At 50.0% G+C, this 15,391-nt stretch overlaps 3 protein-coding genes across 3 annotated transcripts in view; 1 reads left to right on the top strand and 2 right to left on the bottom strand.

Moving 5' to 3' along the window:
- The window catches only part of LOC128821281 (serine/threonine-protein kinase PAK 1-like), a 59,566-nt gene extending 48,420 nt beyond the window's left edge, over positions 1 to 11,146 (top strand). The window contains exons 2-7 of the mRNA XM_054002238.1: positions 4,647 to 4,684; positions 6,415 to 6,478; positions 9,171 to 9,288; positions 9,672 to 9,771; positions 10,190 to 10,386; positions 10,803 to 11,146. Of these exons, the coding sequence (XP_053858213.1) occupies positions 9,202 to 9,288; positions 9,672 to 9,771; positions 10,190 to 10,386; positions 10,803 to 11,009 (591 nt within the window). The 5' untranslated portion in view covers positions 4,647 to 4,684; positions 6,415 to 6,478; positions 9,171 to 9,201 and the 3' untranslated portion in view covers positions 11,010 to 11,146. The remainder of the gene's footprint in view (positions 1 to 4,646; positions 4,685 to 6,414; positions 6,479 to 9,170; positions 9,289 to 9,671; positions 9,772 to 10,189; positions 10,387 to 10,802) is intronic.
- LOC128821238 (serine/threonine-protein kinase PAK 3-like) overlaps positions 1 to 15,391 on the bottom strand; it is a 244,825-nt gene that overhangs the window by 54,587 nt on the left and 174,847 nt on the right. The gene's annotated exons all lie outside the window — the stretch shown is intronic.
- The window catches only part of LOC128821268 (zinc finger protein 3-like), a 111,145-nt gene that overhangs the window by 12,150 nt on the left and 83,604 nt on the right, over positions 1 to 15,391 (bottom strand). The gene's annotated exons all lie outside the window — the stretch shown is intronic.

A 15,391-nucleotide genomic window follows, 5' to 3' on the forward strand; every position in this document is an offset into this window, starting at 1 on the left:
GCCCGAAAATCAGTGGTATAGTGTTATAGATTTAAAGGATGCATTTTGGGCATGTCCCCTTAAAGAAAGTTGTAGGGACTATTTTGCCTTTGAATGGGAAGACCCAGACACCCACAGGAAACAACAACTCCGTTGGACGGTACTCCCACAAGGGTTTACAGAGTCCCCTAATTTATTTGGCCAGGCACTGGAGCAGCTGCTTACAGATTTTCAGTTGAGAGAAGGGGCTGTCCTGATTCAGTATGTAGATGACTTGTTAGTAGCTGGGAAAGAAGAGGAAATTGTCAGGGAAGAGAGTATAAGATTACTCAATTTTCTAAGCTTGAAAGGACTCAAAGTGTCAAAATCCAAATTACAATTTGTGGAAAAAGAGGTGAAGTATCTCGGACATAGACTGAGTCAAGGAACGAAGAAACTAGACCCAGAAAGGGTTAAGGGAATCTTAGCTATGCCAGGGCCAAGGACAAAGCGGGAGGTTAGACAGCTGTTAGGATTGTTTGGGTACTGTAGACAATGGATAGAGGGATTTAGCGGGAAAGTAAAATTCCTATATGAGAAACTAACAAAAGAAGGCTTGCTTAAGTGGACTCGGGAAGATGAGGAAAAACTACAGGACCTCAAGGCAGAATTAGTAAATGCACCGGTTCTCAGTCTTCCTGATTTAAAAAGGCCCTTTTATAATATAAAACCAGATGATAAGGTGTTAATAAAAACCTGGAAAGAAACCTCACTAATCCCAAACTGGGAAGGCCCCTGTGTTGTTTTACTTACTACAGAAACTGCAGTCAGAACCGCCGAGAAGGGATGGACACATGCGAGCCGAATAAAGGGACCGATTACTGCTGCTGCTGCCGAAGACCCCTGGAGAATAACCAGCCAACCCGGAGATCTTAAGGTCACATTTAAACGGACTTAATGGACTCAGTAAAAATTGTACAAACCAGCTGGTATAGTGAGATATTGGATTATGGATATCCTATAACTGATGATTTTAGAGTCTATTGTACAAATAAGGATTGTGATTGTTACCCTTTTGTATGCTATATTTGTAAAATCTGCCAGGAACGGTGGTGGGTCCATAGTTATAGAGGTACCCCTCCTAGGGGTATTTGTAAAGGGTGTTATCAATTAGAAAGAGAACTGACAAAGTCAGTCCTAGAGATTGGAGAAGAGAACGGGACCCTACCAAGGGAATCCCAAGAGTGGTGGGAGGTGTTTACTAAGGGGGCTAGGCCTGAAAATTGTTGTTACCACTCTAATGAACCAATTCCCCTAATTGTTCAAATTATAAAAGGGAATTGCCGGAAGACTTTACCTGGAATTCAGTGTAATTCACCGCAAGTGAAGGATAAGAATTGGGAATCATTCAAAAAGAGGCAGCAAAAACAGAGTAAGGGTCCTCCTGAAGAATATCCTTGCTGCCGAGAAGATGGTACACCTTGCGGCTCGAAGCAACCGGGTCAGCGAGCGAGGCAGAGGGATAAGAAGCAGTGGAGGAAAGAGCCCTCAAACTGGGACAATTCAAAGGTATTTCAAGAACTGCCTCAAGGGTACTGATCTCCCAAGGGTAAAGGTGAGCCCGGCAATAACATGTCAAACCGAACAGTGGGAAGGGGGAAATAATGATAATCAAGTTCTGGGGCGGTTTGGACTCCACCCTTGCTGGCAAATTCTGTACATATTAGTTATAAGTTGTACCTGGCCTGTACAAGGGGACTATGCACACCAGCCATTTAATTGGACTCTGACCAAAATAGACCAAGGGAAAGTTGTTAAGCAAAATGCCACCACTGTAGCTCCTACTTTTTTAGTTACTAATGAGGACTTGGTGAACTCTGTGTGGGGATGGAGTAAACCTGACTTCCACGCTATCTATTGGTGTCCTAGCTCCAATCCTGGGAGGGGATATTGTAATTACCCTGGGGAATATCTGTGTGGATATTGGGGCTGTGAAACCATAGCAACTGCCTGGGCTGTCACCCATCCAGATAAATTTTTACAGGTCTCATGGTATCCTAAAGGATGCAAAGTTCCATGGTATGGCACTCAAGGAGAAATTCTGTATATGGGGAATTGTAGGTCCTTGAAAATACAGGTGCTCAACCCCCTGGACCCAGGATGGCTGGTAGGAAAAACTTGGGGAGTAAGGTGTTGGGAACCGGGTAAGGATCGTGGAGGGTACATTCAAATAAAAAAGGAAATCCTACCACATGATCCTCTACCCATAGGCCCTAACTCTGTAATTGCTGAGGAGAAGTTAACCGAGACAGCTATAGGGACCAATGACACCACAATGCCCGGAAACGAGACCCTCATACTCCCGACCCCGGATCCCCAGCAAAGTACCCTTTGGAAACTTATGCAGGCAGCGTACCAAGTCCTCAATGTAACACGACCTAACATTACTGAACAATGCTGGCTGTGCTTTGATATTAAACCTCCTTTCTATGAGGCAGTAGGGCTCAATGAGAAACCCAAGCGAGTTAATGGGAGCAATCCGCCACAATGTAACTGGAAAGACCTCCAAACCCAAGGGATAACGTTAGCAGCAGTAACTGCAAAGGGACGATGCATAGGGAGAGTCCTGTGGCAAAAGAAACATTTGTGTAAAACAGTCAGTAAAGCACAGCATAAGGGTAACCCGGCAAAATGGTTGATTCCAGCCAAAAATACTAAATGGATATGCTCCAGAGGGGGGCTTACACCCTGTATTGCTCTTGACCTATTCAACGAAGTCTCTGAGTTTTGCATACAAGTGGTAATAGTCCCTAAAATCATTTATCATCCTGAGGAATATGTGTTTAATGCTCAAGTCACTTCTGAACATCACTTATCAAAAAGGGAACCCTTCACAGCCTTGACAGTGGCTACCCTAATGATTGTAGGTGGAACAGGTGTTGGCACCGGGGTGGCATCATTAGTAAAACAGAATCAAGAATTTAATTCCTTGAGGATTGCTGTAGATGAAGACTTAGCCCGCATTGAACAGTCGATCTCAGCCCTTGAAAAGTCTGTAAGATCCCTGTCAGAGGTAGTATTACAAAATCGTAGAGGATTAAACTTAATATTCTTGCAACAGGGAGGATTATGTGCTGCCCTTAGGGAGGAATGCTGTGTGTATGCAGACCACACGGGAATTGTGAGAGATACAATGACTAAACTAAGAGAAGGCCTCGAATGGAGAAAGAGGGAGAGAGAGTCACAGCAAAGCTGGTATGAGACTTGGTTCAACAGCTCCCCTTGGCTTACCACGCTACTATCAACCCTTGCAGGTCCTGTGATATTGTTGTTATTAGGTTTAACTTTCGGACCTTGCATTTTTAATAAAATCATAGACATTGTAAAAGGAAGACTAGAAGCAGCTCATCTAATGCTTATTAGGGAGAGGTACGAAGCATTGCCCAGGGACTCAGAAGTAGATGAAACCCTGGTCTTAAGCCACCAAGAGTTAAAGCGTTTTAATGAACAAATTGGTAAAGAGAAAGAGGAGGGATTGTAATAAAAAGGTCTTTGTTCATTAAAACGAACATTGAAAGAAAATAAGAATTTAAACTGAATAGAGAATTTCAGACTGTGAGAAGAGAAAGAGGAAAAAAAAGGGGGGGGGGTGGTTTGATAAACAACAAGTATTCTGCTTAAGAATTGTGCAAATGCAGCTAGCACAGAAGACTGTGTAACTAACTATATACAAGCTAACTTTTAGGCCAAGGACAACCGGCAAAGAAGATAAGGAGCCTTCATCCCTATGACCACCAAGGGCAGAGAGAAAAAGGACCCCCTAGCAACCAATTGCACCGGCGCAGAGTACATCGAGAGAAAATACGTCAACTGAAAAAAAAAAGGGGGGACTATAAAAATAAAAAGGTCAAAGGGGGAAGGCGCGCCGTGGCAGAGTGGAGACTCCCCGGCCGCCCAGCGCTGTTTTTTTTGCTTAATACCGCTTGCTTAATAAATTCTTGTTAATTGATTTATCTATAATTAGCCTCCCCAATTGAATTTGTCCATAACAAGAGGATCCTCCTGCCCGAGGCATTCTCAGCAGCCAGCCCACCCCTGACGGGTCTCCTTCTGTGCTTGCAGGGCTACAGTCAGCAGACGTGTGCAGCGCAGCCAAAGTGATCCAGCACGTGGTTGCTGCAGTTTGCACGCTGTACTCTGTGGCGTATTTGGGGTATTTTTTAACCCACTTGGCACGTAAATCGAGGTTTCCCCTCGGTGCTGTAGCTTTGGGCTTGCTGTGTGCTTTCTGTTCTTCCTCTGGACTTGAGTTGACTTTGTAACCAAATTGCCAGGAAGACACCATTGGTTTGGGAGAGCTCCTGCCAGCAGCTGCAGCTGAGAAAGGGGGTGTCTGCAGCTAGTGGGGCGTGCACAGCATTTGCAATGAGCCCTGGGGGGTTCTGTTTCCTCCAGCGGGGAGTCTGTGGCAGCAGAGCCTGGAACTCCCTCCGTTTGCTGGTGCAGCCAAGAACTGACCCAGCCCAGTATTTTGTGCTGTTCTCTTGCTGTGTGAAGGGACTGTGGCTCCTGGAGGGACGCTGTGAAAGCAAAATGCTCTCTCGGGGTTGCCTTGCTCCGTGGCATTTCCCACCACAGGCACTTCTTTTCCTGACAGCATCTGGTTCATGTTCCCTCTTCCCTTGCAGGGCACCTCATGTGTGGATCCCGAGCAGCTCCTCCTTCGGTGAGTGGGAAAGGAACCTTTGGTGTTTGGAATTGTGCAGCAAGTTGTGAGCTCGGCATGTGGCAGCCGAGCGCCAGCCTGGGAGGCTGAAGGAAAGTTCCTGTCAGTGTCCTTACGGCAGCAAAGGGGTCCCTGGCAGTTTTCTCCTTTTCTGCTGAAGAGCTTTAGAAGAGCTGCAGGTCTGGTTTTGCAGGCAGAGGATTACTCGCTGGCTTTAGCCATGGTGGAATATCGAATTCCGAACAGTAAGTGGCAATGTTTGTTGTAGTGTACAGCTACGCAAACGGAGCAAAAAGGCTTTGTGAATTTGAAATGGGAGTTTCTGTTTCCTAAACCTAAATCTGGAGTTTCTATTCTGTATTTTTACGTGTATTCCTCCTTCCCCCTGGAGTTATTCCCATTGGATTTTACCTATAATATATTCATACTGGGCATTGTTCTATTGGTTTCACCTTATCACTTATTTTCCTCTATATAACCTGTAACTCAATCCCAAACCATTGTCACTTGTATGTGCGGCGTTCGAGCAAATACAACGCACTTTGGACTGCACAACAAGTGTCCAATCTCTTGAGTCTCTTTATCCTGGTCTTGATCGCTCTAAATAGCTCTGCCTGTATCAAACGAACCCACAAAGGTGTTTGTTGCTTCTCTCCGGCTGCTCCCGGAAGCGCCTGGCCAGCGCCCCGGGAAAGAGGAGCCAGGCGAAAACAAGGAAGTCGGAGAGAAAAGAAGCAACAGTGTTGACTTTAGCCCATTGTTAGTTTGAACAGCTCCAATCCCAATTTCTGCTTAGTGCAGCTGGATGTGCAGCTGAGGATAAAGAAGGTGATAACTGAGACAGAACTTCCCGTCCCTCACGCTGCCGTCTGTCCACAGGGCACAAAAGCAGCACCAGCACCTCCTCTGGCTCCTCCTGCTTCCAAAGAGGAGGCCAAAGAGGAGGAAGACAGCAGTGAGCTTCCTGCTGTTCTGGGGGACAATGTTGAACTTCCCTCAATGCCGAGAGATGAGGGTGAACTTCCCACTGTTCTGGGAGACGATGGCAAACATCCCGCGGTGTGGGAATACAACGGCGAGGCTCCCGCGGTGGGGGACAAGGACAGTGGACATCTCCCAGCGTGGGACGAGGACGGTGGATGTCCCCTGGTGTGGGACGAGGATGGCCAGGCTCCCATGGTGTGGGACGAGGACGACGGACATCTCCTGGCATTGGACGAGGACAGAGGACATCCTTTGGCTTGGGAAGAGGAGGGTGAACTTCTCCCAGCATGGGAAGTGGACAGTGAACATCCCCTGGCTTGGTAAGATGATGGCGAACCTGCAGTGTTTTGGGAAGAGGACAGAGAACCTGCAGTGTTTTGGGAAGAGGATGGAGAACCTGCCTGTGCTTGGGAAGAGGACACTGAACCTCCCTCGGCTGTGGGATCCTGGGCTGAACATTCTGCCAGCAGCAAGGCCCTGCAGCCAGAGGGGAGAGGGGAGTGGTGCCTGATGCAGCTGAGTACGTCTGCTCTGTTCCTGTGTGCCAGAGCAGGCTGCTGTGTGTGTGTCTCGGCATCAGCTGCACCCAGTGTTGCTCTGCAGCTGAATGTCCCAGGGCCATTGATTGTCCTTCCCCAGCTGAGACCAAGGGGCTGACGGCCCCAGGGAGGGGGGCTGCATTCTGGCTCTGCTGCAAGGCGGGGTCTCACTCTGGGAGGGAGCGTCTTCCACGTGGTTTCTTTCAGGGAACAGCGTGAGCCTGGCGGAGCCTGCCGAGAAATACCTGGAAGTGGAGCAGATTGGCCAAGGGTAAGTGCACGGCAGTTACTTCTGCACAAGCAGGCCCAGGTGTTGTGCTGGTGCAGGATCTAGTGAGAAGTCAGGAGAGCTCCAAGCACCTCCAGACACTGGGGTACCATCCTGCTGTCTCTCAGTCCTGATCAGAATTGATAACTGTGCTCAGAAGGCACTGTCAAAGGCACCTGAGGCTGGCAGTGTCCTGCCTGCAGCAGGGAGCAGGACCTGGAAGATCTTCTGTCCCTGGTACTACGTTGCCTAAAAGAGCCACTCACCATGTGGTGACTGTCGGAAAACAGAAGACTTCTTTCAAATATTTTTTTCAAAAAATATACACTGGTCATGATTTTCAATCTAATGGTTTAGAAACAGAAACCAGAGATGAACAAGTAAGTGTTCTACTCTAGCACAGGTAGTAGAGCCCATGCATTCAGTAACAGACACAGAGCTGATGCACTCTGGGGGAAAATACATCACCTGCCTGATGGCAGGGCCCTTGTGGATCCTGCAGGTCTTAGGCAGGAAATGGAAAAGGATGAAATGCATTCTTTTCCTGTTCTTTAGACACCCATTGCTCACGTTGAGCTTTGAACTAAATCAGTTCAGCGTGGACATTTGGGATTTGCTCCAGCCCAATTCCTTTGTGTTGGGTCTCAGTTTTCTCTTGCACACCTTGCATGGCAGAGGGCTGGTGGCTGCTCTGCTGTTGTTGGAAGGGTTGATGCACCCAGGTGTTTGTGAACGCTGCAGGCAGCAGAGATCTCCTGTCTGGGCTGGCTTTCACTGCCAGGGCTTAAAGTGTTGCCTCTTTCTTCTCTGCTGTTTTCTCTCCAGGGCTTTCGGAACTGTTTTTAAAGGACACGACAGGGCCACAGGAGGAGAGGTCAGTGTCAACGCGCCCAGCACGTCTGGCCCAGCGCATTTCCAGGGCTTTCCCCTCTGCTGGGAGCTGTGGCTGCAGCTTTGGGGGCCAGCAGAGCTTTCCTACACAGGCTCCTCCTCTGAAGGCAGAGCAGTGTCAGCCTGCAGAGCACAGCTGGGACAGACTTGGTCCTTCTGAAGTGCCCAAAGGAATGCAAGGAGGGCAGCGGTGTCTGTCAGAGCAGGACATGCTGGCTTGGTCTTCATATCTAAAAGTGTGAATGCATTAACTGCTGCAGACTGAGGCCAAATTTATCATCCCTAATTAGAGAGAGAGATCCTGCTTGGGCTCAACTTGGGGTTTTAGTTCCACTTCAGCTGTTCACAGAGAGAGAGGGAGAGAAATGAGAAGATGGATGTTCAGAGCAAAGCTCTCTCCTAAACCCTGCAGTTGTGTTTGGCTCTGGGGTCAGTGACAGCCTGTGACAGGGATCACCTGAGCAATGGATGTGTGTGTTTGCTTTGTTGTGCAATCCCAACCAGAGCAGTTACATCTGAAATCATGACCAAATCTCATAGAATTGCTAAAGGGTTCCCAGCTTTTTTTCTCTGGTTTCACAGAACCAGAATCACCTCCTGCTTGCAAAATGTGTTTGAATAATAATAAGAGTGTTGAGGCCATTTGAGAAGACTGTAGGTGCAGAGAATGTTGTTAAAGCTTGGAGGCTGACAGCTGAGGGGCCATTTCTGCAGAGCTTGCAAGGCCAAATGTCTCAGGCTATGTGTCCTGTAAGCAGCCCCCAGCGAGCAGAGCAATGGGCTGTGGGAATGGCACTTGCTGAGCTCTGGTGTCCCATCCCAAGGCAGTTTGGCACAGCCCGGCTCCGTCGCTCCAAAAAGACTCGCTCAGTGTTTGCTGCGGCCTCCTGCCACAGACTCCTCCAGTTAAAGGTCTGCAATGTCCCTTCAGGTGGCCATAAAGGAAATGAGTCTCAGAGGGCAGAACAGGGAACGAGCGGTGAATGAGCTCCTGCTCCTGAAGGACAAGAAGAACCCCAACATTGTCAACTCTTTGGACAGGTGAGTGCTTCAGGCCTTATCCCGTGCCCGGGCCCTGCTTTAACCTTTCCTGGCATCCGGACATCCGACAGTCTGTAGCCTGTTTTGAAAATGCCTGATCCACCCATATCTTCCCAAAGCAACAGCCTGGCAGTTCATTCCCTCCATATGCTTTTGTTGCTTTGGTTTGGTTTTCCTTCAAGTTGACCCTGTTTTCTGTGTCTTACAACAAGTGCTGATAAACCACAGCAGAAATTATTTCCCTTGCCTTCTTCTTCCCAGCCCTTTTCCATTGCTGCAGGATGCCAGGAAGACCAGGTTCTTGTTTCCAGAAATGCCTCATTTGCCAATTTGCACTGGCCTTGCCTGTTTCTGAAGGGACTTTCTGAAAGGTTTTCTGACCCCTTTTGTCCCAAGTGCTGCACGGCCTCCTCCCCTGGATAACCCTGGGAGTTGTGTTGCCTTGTTCTGGAGAGAATGGTGGAACTGATGAGTTCAGAAGCTGAACCAGCTGGGGGGCCAGTGTTGTGGTTCCACATTGATCTGGGCTGTTGCTAAACTGCATTTTTCACCTGCTTGCCATCTAAGGCCTCTCCTTTCTCACAGGTGTCTCCTCCTTTAGACTCTGCAGATTCCAAGGATTGTGCAGCCTGGCAGGAATGTCTCTCCATCTGATTCTGTCCTCACTGACAAGTGACCTGGAAACAATGCTCCACTCCAAGCTTTTCCATGGGGGAATTGAGCACTGCACATTGGTCTCCATGCCATTGTTTTCCTTTTCCAGCTTCCTTATTGATGGAGATCTCTGGCTGGTGATGGAATACATGGATGGAGGAACTTTGCAGGACGTTGTCACACAGACATGCATGGCTGAAGGAGAGATGGCAGCTGTCAGTTGGGAGGTGAGGGATCCTGCTTGTGACTTCCGTGCCTTGGACATAATGGTCCTTCCCAACAGGGCATTGGGCTCCATGCTCAGGGCTTTGTTTCTCTGTTGTTTTTATGAGCTGGAGAACAAAGAGCCTCTGCAGTGAACGGCCTGCCAGCAGCACTGCACTTCCTCTCTGTTCTTGTTCTTTTCCGTGCTGTTGTGGTCCTCTCTGTCTGTTTTGGATTTGATTTGCTGTTCCCAGCTTTGCCTTGAACCGTTTGCCTGGAGCTTGTCTGCACTGCACTCCTGGCCTGTCACAGCAAAGTTGCTGCTGGCAGAATTCGAAACTGTCCTTTCTTGTGTGATATATTCTGGCCATTGGTTTTTACCCTCGTGTTTCTTGTTCTCTCTCAGTGTCTGCAGGGCCTGGATTTCCTCCATGCGAACAGGGTGATCCACAGAGATCTGAAGAGCTCCAACATCCTCCTGGGAATGGACGGCTCTGTCAAGCTGGGTGGGTGTTCCTGGCCAGGCACAGCGCTCCCGGGCTGCGGCTGTGGGGCTGCTTCCCAGTGATGGCCAGAGCCCCACAAGGGCTGCTGGGGGCACTGCCCAGCCCCTGCTGCCAGCTGAGAGCGGCTGCCCTTGCAGAGAGCTCAGGAGAGGAGCAGGCTGTCAGGAGTGCCTTTGCTCTGGGTATGGCCCTTCCAGAGGGGCAGGAGTTGGAATCTAAAGCTTCAAGGGAATCAGTAAATGCTGCTGCACAAAAACTGAGGGCTTCTTAAAGGGTCCAGTTCCATCTGTCCTTGGCTACAGCCCTGAGGACTTTTCCAGCTGACTTCACTACTGCATTCTCGGACTGAGAGTGGGGAGTCTTTGTGCTCGGTTTCCTCATTCCAGCTGCCTTTGACAGTGTTTGTTTCTGTCCTCAGCTGATTTTGGCCTCTGCGCTCAGCTCAGCCCTGAGCAGGACCAGCGCAGCTCCATGGTGGGCACTGCTCACTGGATGGCCCCAGAAGTTGTCACCAGTTCTCCTTATAGCCCCAAGGTGGACATCTGGTCCTTTGGCATTGTGACCATCGAGATGGTGGAAGGAAAACCTCCTTACTTCAAGGAAACGAGGGCCATGGTAAGAGGCAAATTCTGCAGTGGTTGCAGAGGCCTGTGAGCACAGGGTGACCCTGCACTGGGAGCAGCAGCTGGAGGCTTCTGCCTATGGGGAAGGGAATTCCCAGAGGACTCGACTCTCAGCACAGACGAATATTCTGCAGTGTCCAGCAAAAATTTGCTTTGGGATTTACGTCGTTGCCACTCTTCTGGCTGTGAGGATGACCTGAAAATGTGAAGCAAGGGCACCAGCTCTTTACAATGGCTGTGGCAACACCAGGGTTTGGTTTTTTGGTTGGCATAGAAAAATGAGCTCTGAGCAGCATCTCTGCCAGGGAGGAAAGTGCCCCTGGAGCTGGGGCTGGGAACCCGGGCTCGATGTGAGCACTTGTGGGTGTGAAAGAAGCTGGCAGAGCGCTGAGTTTGCTTTTCCTGCAGGCTCGTGCTCTGATCCGTCAGAACGGGACCCCGCAGCTACAGGAGCCCCGGCGCCTGTCGGCTCTGCTGCGGGACTTCCTTGAGTGCAGCCTGGAGCCGGACGAGGAGCGGCGCTGGTCTGCCCAGGAGCTGCTGCAGCTGAATGCCAAGCGGCTGCAGGGGAAGCAGCAGCGCCTGGGAGGGGTTTTCTTGTGGGGCCCCCTCTGAGAGTCTCCAGTCTTGCTGCTTTCCACACGCAAAGCAAGCAGAATCCTCGCCTGGTTTGACTTGGCAGGGTCCTTTCCAGGGCATCTGCACCTGGTGCCCCACAACGAGCAGGGCCATCTTCAGGCAGGTCAGGTGGCTCAGAGAGCCCTGCCTGACCTGAGCTTGGATGTTTCCAGGGAGGAGGCACCTCCCACATCTCTGGGCACCTTCTGTCAGTGCTTCCCCACTCTCCTGGTTAAAAAATTCTGCCTTAGAGCTAATCTGAGCCCGCTTCCCTCTCCTGAGTTTCAGACCGTTTCCCTTTGTCCTGTTGCCACAGAGCCTGTGAGGAAGTTGACTCTGGAAAGTAACAGTTAATTTCTTTCTTTCTTATCCTTTGGGCAGCACCCATTTTTATCATCAGCCAAGCCTCTCTCCAGCCTGAGCTCCGCAGCCAAGCAACTGAGGGAGCAGTGGAGGAGATGAAGCACTGGAAGACAGCTTTTAGTTACAGTAGTTAGTAAGGACAACTAGTTAGTCATGGTAGTTAGCAGTGCTAGTTATGGTTATGGTAGTTAGGACAGCCTGTTTGTTACGGTTCTTATGACAGCCTGTTTGATATGGCAGTTTTTTGAATAAAAATTCTCTTAAACCTCAACTCCCTTGAGGTGTCTCTTCCTTCTCCCTCTGTGACTCAGCTGCCCGGAGCAATGTGAGGGGAGAGTGGGCCCAGCCTCGCCCAGAGCTGAGCCCCAGCAGAGCTCTGGCAGAGCCCAGAGCAGCCTTGGCATCTGCAGAGTCAGCCTGGAAGGAGGCGCTTGGAGCCTTCTCGGCTGCACCCGACTCTTGGTTACAAACTGTGTGTGGTGGAAAATGCCACCGGCTCTGCCAGAGGGCAGAAGGGGCCTGGGGAAGGCCCAATGCTCCATGCAAGGGAAAAACCTGCCCTGGGTCTGTTATAAAGAACTATGTAGTTGTTGGCTTTTGCTATTATGTCTTGACTTCTGTAACTTATTCTTAATCAGAACAATTTTGATATAGCACAGTTTGTAATCACTTTTAATTGCTTTTGCTGTAATATAAATTATCAGCTTTTTGTGGCCAATGCCCTGGCCCCTGTGTAGCTCATATCCTCAGAACATCATTCATGGATGATATTTTAGTTTGTGGACAGTGTGAAAAACATACATTATAGTTTTGGGTTTTGCAAAATATTGAAGTGGAATATGGAAGCCCCAGAGATCCTATGGCTGCATATTACTTTTCCCGCCCCGACTGGCTCCCGAGAACGCGGCTTGGCACCTCGGCTCCTTGTCAGGGTCGATGCTGCCACTACTTCTGGGCGCTTCTGCGGCTGCGCCCTAGGATGGGATGGCCGCGCGTTTTCGTTGGCGCAAGGGAAGGAAACGAAGAGGCAGGGAATTCGTTCAAACCTGTCCATGTGGTGGCTGGATGCTTTATTGGTCGCAGGAGCCACGATGGGGAAGCCGTGGCCGCTCCCAATCTCGCGTGGACGAATCTGGCCCCGAGGCTGGGGTGCCGTGGAGGGATATAGTGGTGGGATAGGGGAGGATTGGAGCTCTCTGCCCAATGAACACAGACGCCGTGGCTGTGACATTGCCGCAACGGCCAATGGGGGCATGATGGGGGCAGACATGGGGGTTCAGGGCCAGTGGGACCGCGGGAATGAGGTGATGAGCACGGAACTGCTGGGGACTGGATGGGCGAATGGTCACAGGAGTGGCAGGGGAAAAACCCAATGGCAGGCAGCCTGGGCCTAACTTCCATCAGGGGATACACGAGGATACATGGAACCGGTAAGCTAACAAAGACCAGAACCCCAAATCTGAACCTAAAACCCAGGATGCAACAATTCCCCGCTTTAAAATATATAAAAAAGACAGTTGCTTTGACTTGGATCTTCATGCGGTGACCTCTTCTTCCAGCTTCTTCTACTGCTGTGACTGTGGTGGCTGCTTTGCAGGTGGAGAGGGCCTGGGGATGATGCTGGAGCTGTTTTTTCCCTGGGTGTTTGGGGATTGGGGAACTGGGGCAACAACTTTATTATAACCAAGTGGACTGGGGACATAACTGGACTGAGGTAGATGTGAGAAGAATGCCATTTAGGGAGACGCTGAATCCCTTCTCTCTCTGCGGCACCTGTGATTGGATGCAACCCCTTGGTTGGTGGGATCACTGGTTGCATCCACTGGCACTGCATTGCTTTGACTCACAGACTGTCCTGGAATGTAAGGTTTGACATCCCTCCTGGGGATCCACCTGACTCCTGAAGGCGTGGATATGCAGGCATATCCCCATCCCCAGGTCAAAAGTGGGAATGGACCCTGGATTTCTTTAGAGTCCGGATCCCTCACTAACACTGGAGGCCTTTCTTTCGGTTGGAGCTCTTGATGTTGTTTGAAACGTCTCAGGGCTGGCGGATCTGGTCTGTCAAAAGAGCAGTTTAGGAAATTGATGGGAAACAATGCCTTGCAAAGCCTCTTGTGCGGTGACAGCACTCACACATCCCTCCGCTGCTTCCGGAGGACCTGCTTCAGCATCTAGTGTGTTCTTTCTATTATGGCCTGGCCGGTGGGGGAGTGAGGAATCCCGGTCTTATGTTGGACCCCCCATTCCTGCAGAAAGCTACTGAGCACCCTGGAAGTATAAGCTGGACCATTGTCAGTTTTAATTGTGGCTGGGACCCCTAAGGTGGCAAAGGCATGTATGAGGTGTTTTCTCATGTCTGAGGCCCTTTCCCCTATGTGGGCTGAGGCAAAAACTGCCCCCGAGAAGGTGTCCACAGTTACATGGACATTCCCGAGTTTCCCAAATTTGGGGACTTTTGTGACATCCACCTGCCATACCTCGCAACTGTGGAGACCTCTGGGATTCACACCTGCTCCCAGTGTTGGTAAAGCTGCCTCCTGACAGTTGGGGCACGAGGCCACAATTTCCCTGGCTTGGTCACGCTGCAGAAGGAACTGGCGTACCAGACCTGGGCCATTTTGATGGAACTGCTGATGGCTCAGCCTGGCCTGCTCGACTATACTTGGCTGGCCTCCCAGCTGTACTGGGGCTGCCAGGGCGTCTGCTCTGTGGTTCCCCTCAGCAATAAAGCCTGGGAGATTCGTGTGTGACCTCACAGGCACCACATAAAAGGGATGCTCACAGCTAGAAACCAGGTGTACCAATTTTGTGAGCAACCCGAAGATGACCTGATTTGGGACCTCCTTGATGACTGCATGTTCTGCTCTAGACACTGCTCCTGCTACGTACACAGAATCTGTTACCAGATTGAAAGGTTGATCAAATTTTTCAAAAGCCCTCATGACAGCATCCAACTCAGCTGCTTGTGGGGAACCTTCCACTACTTTAACATCAGATTCCCACAGCTGAGTCTCTGGGTCTTTCCAAGTCACCACTGACTTGTGGGACTTCCCTGACCCGTCAGTGAACACTGTTAGTGCTCTGAGTGGCTTTTTTTTTTGTAATTCTTTTGGTAACAATTTGAACTCTGTATTGAACAGATGATGGCCAGGATGTCCAATTTGAATTTGGCCTGAGAAGCTGTCTAGAGCAAACTGCAAATTCTCATTTTGCCTTAAAAGATGTTCGAAGGTCTCCTTGGCCATTTTCCCCGTGGATGTTTTGATGGGGAGGTGGATACATGTGAAGTCACAGCCAGCTAGTACTTGCAGACGAGCCCTGGCCCATATTATCAGCTGCGCCATCAGCTCTTGTGGCCTGGTGATACTTTTGGACTGTCTGTGGCCAAGGAACACCCACTCTATTATCAAGAGGGGGTCCCGTTGGCCCTTGTTCCACTGGAATATCATACCATATAAATGTGGTAATTCACCCAGGATGATGAAGCAGAAAGGCAGCCCTGGTTGACAACGATCGGCTTGCCTGCTCGCTATGGCGGTCTGGACATTGTCAATGCAGCTCTGGCCTCCCGGGTCAAGACTCTCGGGGAACTTAAACCCTCATCCCCCTCCCTTTCTGCTAACAAATCAAAAAGAGGGGATAGTTCCCTCATGGTGAGTCCCAGCCATGGCCTGATCCAATTTAATGATCTGCACAAGCGCTGGATGTCATTCAGCGTCTTGGGGTTGTTGCTTATCTGAATTTGTTGAGGCCTAATTGTTTGATTATTAACTTCCAGGCCCAGGTACTTTCAGGCTGGCAGCAACTGTACCTTCTCTTTTTGCAACTCAAATCCAACCGCCGACAAGGCCCTAACAGTGTCCTCCAGAGCTGCTTGCAGGACCTCGCTGTCAGGGGCACAAATCAGCACATCATCCATGTAGTGATAGAAAATACAGGATGTCCACTTGGCACGCATGGGGGACAGAACCCTGGCGACATACCACTAGCATATAGTGGGGGAACATTTAAGC

This window comes from Vidua macroura, chromosome 37 (assembly GCF_024509145.1).
Source record: "Vidua macroura isolate BioBank_ID:100142 chromosome 37, ASM2450914v1, whole genome shotgun sequence".
Taxonomy (NCBI): domain Eukaryota; kingdom Metazoa; phylum Chordata; class Aves; order Passeriformes; family Viduidae; genus Vidua; species Vidua macroura.